At 35.4% G+C, this 8,456-nt stretch overlaps 1 protein-coding gene across 3 annotated transcripts in view; it reads right to left on the bottom strand.

The window, feature by feature from the left end:
• Positions 1–1,511: 1,511 nt before the first annotated feature.
• BTBD8 (BTB domain containing 8) overlaps positions 1,512–8,456 on the bottom strand; it is a 58,992-nt gene continuing 52,047 nt past the window's right edge. For 2 of the 3 annotated variants that reach the window (XM_063298250.1, XM_063298251.1), the window contains 3 exons: positions 7,466–7,602; positions 3,948–6,284; positions 1,512–2,580 (listed from right to left, as the gene is read on the bottom strand). In XM_063298250.1, coding sequence (XP_063154320.1) covers positions 2,111–2,580; positions 3,948–6,284; positions 7,466–7,602 — 2,944 coding nt within the window. In that variant the 3' untranslated portion in view covers positions 1,512–2,110. Of the gene's footprint in view, positions 3,104–3,947; positions 6,285–7,465; positions 7,603–8,456 lie in introns of all 3 variants that reach the window. The other variant, XM_063298252.1, reaches the window with a different exon arrangement.

Genomic DNA, 8,456 nt, shown 5'->3' with positions numbered 1-8,456 from the left:
ACCTACAATCTGAAGTGGGAATAGTCAAGGGTTATGTTTGGAAATTATGTGAATTAGATGAGTTGCCAGCCAGCTTTATAGCTGAATGGTGGTAGAATTCTCATAGCTAAGCAGAACTCTCTAAAGTGGGAATGAGTGGAGTGTTGGCTTACAAAATCTAATTATGAACCTTGCTGTACACCAAGTGGAGACTATGAAATGCATGGGTTTGTATGTATGTCACAAGCATAGTGTGTTAGTTAAAGAGTATGTTCATCTGAGCTCACTTCAAGAACTTGCTTCAGTATAATTGAGCAGGCATTGATGAAAAAAAAGAACCTACCGAATTTAAACCATGCTAATCTGTAGAATGAAGGAATATTACAATGCCTCTAAAGAACTTGACAATCAGAGGCAAGGGTCCTAATGAATTATATGGTTCTGTGGGAACAAGTTTAGAAATAGTTCAAGAGAATGGACCAAAATTATTTTAAGTTATTATTAATGATAAAACCAGTTGCTTTTAAATGTCCTATGCTGTTGAAGTTATAGCTAATCCTAAAAAACAGTATATAAAACCTATGATTATTTCATATCGTCCAGTTCGTATTTCCTCCTGTTATAACATTATTCAATTAGTCTGCAGTGTTCCAAATTTAGCTCCTGTGTTTTTTAAGTTCAGTTGAGAGAAAATGCCCCAGTATGCATCCAAAATATGGAAAGGATGGTGGTGTATAAGTAATTATCACTTTGGGCATTAATATTCACTTGTGATACAACCTCTATGTAAAATAGTGCAATGAAGATTAACTGCAGAGTCCTTAAACACTTCCTGCAAGAATACACTGCTGGGATGCTGTGGGTCACACTTCCTTCATTACAGCAAGATAGGCAAAGCCCAGCAGTTCCATTGGAACGGAGATCAGTGGATCCATGGAACCCTCAACATATTTTAAAAGAAGTCAAAATTTTCCACATTAAGACCAGAGTGCACCTGATCCCAAGCTATATGACACCAAGCATACATCTTGCCACAAGGAAACTTTGATTTCAAGTTTCATCCTCAGTGATATTCCAAAATAAAAAGTCCCTACGAAGTGTTTTCCAGCTTTCCCTTGCAATAAAGAATTGGGTTACTTAGATGGATTCAAATAATTTTTGTTCATGTAAAACATTTCCCTTAGTCAAGAATTAACATACATACTAAAGGAAAAGTAATATAAAATCATCTTACATATTAACTGTAAAGCAATTAATTTGATTTTCAACTACAAAAATTCTGTGCATTTTGTCACAGAAAGAGCTTTTATATAAAAAAAAAAACTTTCTAAAACAGTGGTAGTCATATTGCACTGTTCCTGCACTTATTGCTCAGATTGATTAATACAAAGTTATAAATTCTAGACCAAAGACAGACATACATGGATCCTGTTTGAAAATTGCTAATCAGATTCATTTCCCCCACAAAAGGAATTATTACTGTATGCCTTTTACCAACACATTTTCCTTCTCAAAAAAGAAGTGTTATTATTCATTCCAGTAATAGTTATGCGTTGTCTTATATTTAAGCAATTTAAAAATTTATTGAAATTTTTCAAAACAAAAAAGGTACAAAATCAAGTCAGAGAAAACAAACCCACATGCTGCTGTTTATAAAGAAATTCAAAAACAGTTGCATCAAAACTTTCCGGCAAATTCAAACATACATTTCTAGTATTTAAAGTACTGTCGGCACACATCTTGACATAATCACTGTGAATCTCTTATTTGAAGAAGCTACTCAATGGAGAATGATAGGGGAAAAAAGGATAGCACTACTTTTTTTGCATTCCCATTTTAATTCATTGAGCATCCAGGAAGGTATGACTGAGTGATGAGTAAGAATACAGTAAGCCAAGATTTTTTCCATATAGAATTCTTCCTAAGAAAAACAAGACAAAAATGGCTGCAAATGCTTTTTAGAAACCATCCACTTAAATGATTTTACCTGCAAATAAATTTTAGTTAGAATTGGACCACTCATGCCTGACCAATATAATATTTATTGTATGGAAATATTGCAAAATATTTACTTGCAGAGGGAGGGAAAGAAAAAGAGGGAAGGAGTCCTGTAAAGTATCAAAAAGATACTTTAATGATGGGTTTCTAGTTCAAGAATTGTCCACTCCCCATGTGGGGAAGAACAGTCTTCTGAGGAAAAACTTGCCACTGTGATGCTTGCTGAAGAATCGTCCAGTGGAGATATTAGTTCTGTCCACTTACTGAAAGTGTCAATCTGTGCTTTACCCTGAGGTTGTGAACTGTCTCGTGCCAGAAATAGTGTTTGGTTGATGAGATACTGTGCTAAGTTCAGGTCTTCGGGAACAGAATTTTTGATGTCCAAGTTTGATTCCTGGTCAGATAACAATTGCCTGAGAAGAGTCCAGTCCTGTTCGGCAAACTGATGGTCTTCAAAATCCATATCTAGAAAATTCACCTCAGACTCCATCCTCTGCTCAAAAGCTTCTCCAACATCCATCTCGTATATTGGAGAAAGGGTTTTTGGAGGCCGATGCTCATACATGCAGGTTTGTGTCAATCTGTCACAATCATCTATGTCTCCTGAAATAATTCATAATACTACACATTGTAAAAATTGTACAACTTTTGATTTTCTCTGTAGGGCTTCTGTACAGGTTACTTAATTCAGTGCAGTGGGACAAATACAACCAAATAAGAAGTAAGGAGAAAATGCAACTGCATACAAAGTTCACAAAAAATTGTGGATTTTAAGTTATGTATTTAAAAAAAACAAAAAACAAAATATGGCTTATACATAAAGGTACCACTGGCAATTAACAATATACCTCCAGAATTAGAAAAAAATTCTAATACAAAAAGAGGTAAGTCATGTAAACCAACATTTAATGCACACGGATTTCTAAAACCACTAAAGCTGCAACTTAAAATTGGAAGGAAGAGAGTATAAAGAGGAAAGGGGAGGAAGAAAAGAAAAGAAAAAAGAAAAGAAGACATGTTCACTAGAACAGTGACTTCAGCCAAGTCATCTTCAAAGGTGACAAAAACAAATATTCCCCCTGCTCCCATAGGCTTATACTTAAAGTACTGTACATGCAAAGGATAGCTGCAAGCAAGAACAAGCAAGCAAACAAAAAAAGAAAAGAGTTACAACTTGAAGATCAATTATATGATTCTGAACACAAATTATTTCAAATGTTTTGGTACACAGAAATTTTAAAATAAAAATTCAGGTGCTCTGTGTGTATTGGGGATATTGAGCTGAATTCCTGTTTAAAGAAACACAGAACTAGACAAGAAGTTACTTATCTATATGAAGCAAGCATAAGTTTAGATATATTTGTTGGTTTCTAAAGCATAATCTCTCTCTCTTTCTTTAAAAAAAGGATGTTCCCCCAGTTAGCATAATTTAGGAATACCCTGAAATGCTTTCAGGGTGCAGACCAGCTTCCTCTGAAGTCAATGTTAAAGTCCCACTAATTACAACAGTACGAAGACCAATCCCCAGCTTTGTGCAAAACAGAAACTGCAGTAATCAATATACCTATTCAGGTTAACAATGCGAAACACTTTAACAAACTTATTGCACATCCCACTTTAATATATATATATACATATATATATATATATATACAGTATGCGTGTGTGTGTGTGTATTTATGAATCATATACTTTTTTCAAACAAATGGATTATGAGCTGCTAATGTCCTCCTGAAAAAAAATAGGTTCAAGAATAGAACTGCAGCCTGTTCTTACTTTACCCAAGATAACATTACCAAATGCCCACAGGGACTGCAAGCTACAACATATTCTTGACTATGCAGAATATGAATTTTATAAGAGTCTGCATAAAATTCCCAAGGGACCAACTAGAGTTTAAACTCAGTCCCAGCTATAACCCTAATATTCCATTAATACTCAATATAACATTTTTTATTTCTGTACATTACCTGCAGGTAAAGCAGTGTATTCAGGGGATGCTGACTCACTCTCTTTCATGTTACCTTCCTGAGCCAGGAAGTGACTCTTATATGGATCTACAGGTTTTGTAGAGCTGTTCTTCTGTAAGTCAGTATTATCGCGTTGATGAAGATCCAAGTGACAAGGTCTTCCTTGAGTTTTTGTGTCATTGTCTAAAACTTTATTGCACTGAAAGCCATTACTTTCTTCACACTTAGCTTCTGTGGAAGGTTGGCTGTGTCCTATTTTCTCAGCTTTCTCCATGCATTTTTGCTCTGTAACTGAAGTAGCTGGAGTATCTTTTACTTTTTGCTCACTGTCATGAGGATCTATAGAGGGGTTCTCATTTTTGTGCAACCTTTCTTTGTCATCTCCCTTACAATCCAGGAATCCATCCTCAATCTCCAGAGAGTATCTTGAATAAAATGTCTTGCTATGATGCTCCTGGGAAACGCTATCAAATACATCAGAAGGTGTTGCAGCATCCAAAGTATACTGAAGAGGAGTATGAACCTCTACACCATCATCAGATCCCAGTTCTTCACATTCATCCACTGACAGTAATACAGAGCGCTTAAAATTTTTAGTGGCAGAGAATTCTTGACTTTCAATATCATTTTCTGTTGCATCATCAAATGCTAGATTCACTATCCCATGGAACTGCTGAACAGGAACTTCTGATGGAGGCATTTTTTCTACAACATTTTCATTTTCAGACTTTTCCTCTTCTGTCTCATCTGCCGAAGAAGAAACCTGATCAGCTTCTTGCGGAAATTGTGTAGTAGCAAAATTAGCATTACTCCCACTGGATCCACTCTGTCTTTCTACACTTTGACACAACCAGGTTGTTTCAGGCTTTTTTCTAGGGATTTCCTCATCACTTGTTGAAATTACCCGAAAGAGATCAGAGTTTTCCTTTTTCATTTTTACTTCTATTCTTAGACTTGTATCGTACATTTTTAGTTCTTCAGGTGTACTTGTATCACTACTGCTTCTGCCAAGGAAATCATGGCATAACATGGTACTGCATTTTGAAATTCCCCTTTCATTTGATCCCTCATCATCTTGAGAACCTCCTGCATCATAGTCTTCTGACCTTGGCTTTATATCATCTGATGATGTTGTTGCACTGCCAGTATCTGATTCAGGACTTTCTTTAGGATCGAGTGCACTGGAACCTAAATTCCATTGATCAGTAAATGGAGCTTCTGAATTTTCATGACTTTCTGGAGTTTCTGTAGTATCAGTGTCTTTAGATGAGCATTTTTCTGCAACTTGCCCTATGTAAGATTTTGAAGCAGGTTCTGATTCCACTGTAGCCAACTGTGAGTCAGTCAAGGCAGACTTGTCAGAAAATTCGTCAGCACTTTCAGAATCTACCACAAAGGTTTTAGAAGTAGAAGATTTTTTCTCTTCACGTTCACAGTTTGAACCATCACTGGCAGTTTGTGATAGCCTATGTGTTGGGCCATTCGCACGGTTAATATTCTTTTCAGCTTCCAAGGTATCAAAACAGACAACTGATTTTTCTTGTACCAAATGGTTCTCATTTTTTGTTAAAGTTTCCAAGAAATTCTGGCAAGCAACAGACTCTGGAAGTGTTTTGCATTTTAACATTTCATTTAAAGTCAGATGTGTGGTATTCTGGTTGATATTCCCACATGTAATACTCTCATGACCTTTAATAGGGTGCAGTTCAATAGCAGTACATTGTTCCATCTTTTTATTTATAGGAGATTTATCATTCTCATTATTGTTATGAATTTGTTTGGCTATTTCATCATACTTCATTGACACGTTCAGCTCTGAAACACAAGAAGGTTCCAAATCTCCCTTGCAATCCACCTCCTCAAGGGGAATAATTTTTTCCAAAATAGGTATATTCTGCTTTTGTAATTCAAGTAAAGATGTTCCACTATCATGTTTGTTCTCTGGACTAGATTTGTGATTGCCACATGGTTGATCTCCCAAAGTAGAGTTTTCAAGTTTAAGCTCTGAATTCTTTTGCTCTTCTCCATGTATGTTCTTTAGAACTGGTGATTCGCTTCTAGAAGGCTTCTGGCTTGATGATGAAAGCTTTAGTACACTAACTATCTTCTGTTTTTGTTCCTTATTGCTTGTCATTTCAATCTTCTTTGCATGAGTTTGGTTTTTGGTTGTTATTATTTTTGCAGTAGCTTTAACTGAAGTTACTTGTGAAGATTTTGCCTTTTTCTTCAGTGAAGTTAGTTTCTCTAGCTGTGTCATGTGTTGTGTCATACTTTTTTCTTCATTCTGTTTTGGAGAAAGGGCAGCCTTAAGTGGATTTGACAAATCTGCCTGTAGACCTAAAAAGACAACATATTAAAGTTATGGTACATTGCACTTAGCAAACTTTATTATTAAGAAAACCCATATAGCAAACTTTATTATTAAGAAAACCCATATATCAAAAGAACCAATAAGTTATTAGTGGGTGAAAACAGTATTATTTTATATTCTCCTGCCAAAAAGGGGGAAAAGAGACAAAGAAACAAGGAAAAAAGCATGATAAAATACACAAAGCAAATCAGTATTTCATTTTCAGAAGAATTAGCAGGCATTGGACCAAAATACAGACATGAATAATTATATTTTTTGACCAATACACCTTATGCTTCATGCATGCTAATATAAAGATTCCAGTTGAAAAACCATCAAGAATAAAATATAGTTTCCATAGTTTTATTAGGTCAACGTGTTTGTAAGAACTGAAAACAGACGTAGGAGTATGAGAAGATAAAGTGTGCCAGATGATGCCAGTAGCAATGGGAGCTCTGGGGCATTCCAGGGACAAAGGAGGGTAAAATGCAAAGGAGGGTAGAATGACAAAGGCAGCAGGATGTGGGAGCAAGCTCCTTGGGAATCCAGGGGAGGGAAGGAATGGAATTTGGGCTTTGGCCCAGCATCCTTGATTTGGTTCCCAAAATAACCCTTCAAGAAACCAAACCATTGAACAAATATGTATTAAATTAGTAATTCAAGTAGTACTGCTGTCACATAAAAAATAAAATCTATCATTTAAAAAAAATAAAAATACAGAGACTTTTTACATGAACAAGTTTTATGCTAAAATTCGCTCATTTCTTATTTATTGGTTGTGTACTTAACTTCCTGTGTAATGAAACTTCGGTTGCTGGGGTAAAGTTCTCTAAACTTGCGCCTATACATTCTTACAGACCTGAGAAAATGCAAGATTTACTTCTATGATTGTATCCATAATTATTATGCTTTGCTGGATAGAATGCAGTGGTCACAGGAACCTCATTGCTAATTTTCAAAGAATATCCAATGTGCCATAAAGCAACAAACTCCCCAAATTTATTTTTAGTAGGTTCCAATACAACGGCTGTTTCCTTGGAATGGATTCCCTTTGTTCTCAATGAAATATGCATAACATTGTCCATTCAGTTGTTAACCCCTTGTGTAGAAAAATTCCAAGTTAGAAAACATGGTTTCTACAGGATTTAGTCAGTCAACTTGAGCTTACTTTGGTTTTTTGTAGCATTAGCTATATTCTTTGTCTTCTGTTGAGGCATAGAACTGCCAGCTTCATTTCCCCTTTTCTTCACAACTGCTTGTGGTATATGGTCAGTGTTGCTTTTCCCAGTGCATTTCCTTGTAACGCTGAAATTAACAGACATTGCTTGGTTTATTTGCAAGTTTAAAGATCCTGAATAAAGCAGGGAAATTGTGGCCCTCTGGTTATTGCCAAACTATAGTCCCTAGCATTCCTCATCAGTGGCTGTGCTGGCTGGGAACTGTAGTTCAGCAACATCTAGAGGACCACAGGTTCTCTATCCACAGCTATAGTAAAATGCATAAATACATCAAACATTTCTGCAGCTTACGTGCATTTCTAAAATAACTAATTTTACAAGCAAAAACAGAAAACAACACCCAAACCAGACAACACAAAGTTAGCATATGTTTTGGAAGAAATGACAGAAGAGGAACAAGTTTTATCTGACAAGACAGAGACTGAGTTGTCAGTGAAAGTGGATCTATAAATAACAGGTTACAAGAATGACATGGAAAAAGATGTTTCATTGGACATATAAAAGAAATTGGTTGGTGCTTTAAAAATCAAAAGGGAATTACAAATAATAAACCAAAAGAGTGATGTGGATAATTCTTTTATATCGGATTTACAAAAGAGGTTTGTTAAAGCTTGGATGATTGTATGAGAAGGGGTAAAAAAGAAATGAAAAGAAATCAAGTTCTATGACATTACTTGAATGGACTAAAGATTAAGTGTTAGAAGTAAAAGGAAGGAATATAAAGTTGGTTTATTTGATCAAAGTTAAAAGAGGTATGTTGTTATTTCTGGCAACCCTTAATGGACCTTTGCTGATATCAGGACTGAAATGACAATGCTTTATGTATTTGTTTATAGATTAGAGATGGGACATGGGATGAAAAGTTCATTGGTTGTAAATTAAGAGAAAGTGAATAGTTACTAAAATTGTTTATACTTGTTG

Source organism: Candoia aspera, chromosome 3 (assembly GCF_035149785.1).
Source record: "Candoia aspera isolate rCanAsp1 chromosome 3, rCanAsp1.hap2, whole genome shotgun sequence".
Classification (NCBI taxonomy): Eukaryota; Metazoa; Chordata; class Lepidosauria; order Squamata; family Boidae; genus Candoia; species Candoia aspera.
Note: the sequence above shows the minus strand (reverse complement) of the source record. Positions and strands in the feature narration are given on the sequence as shown.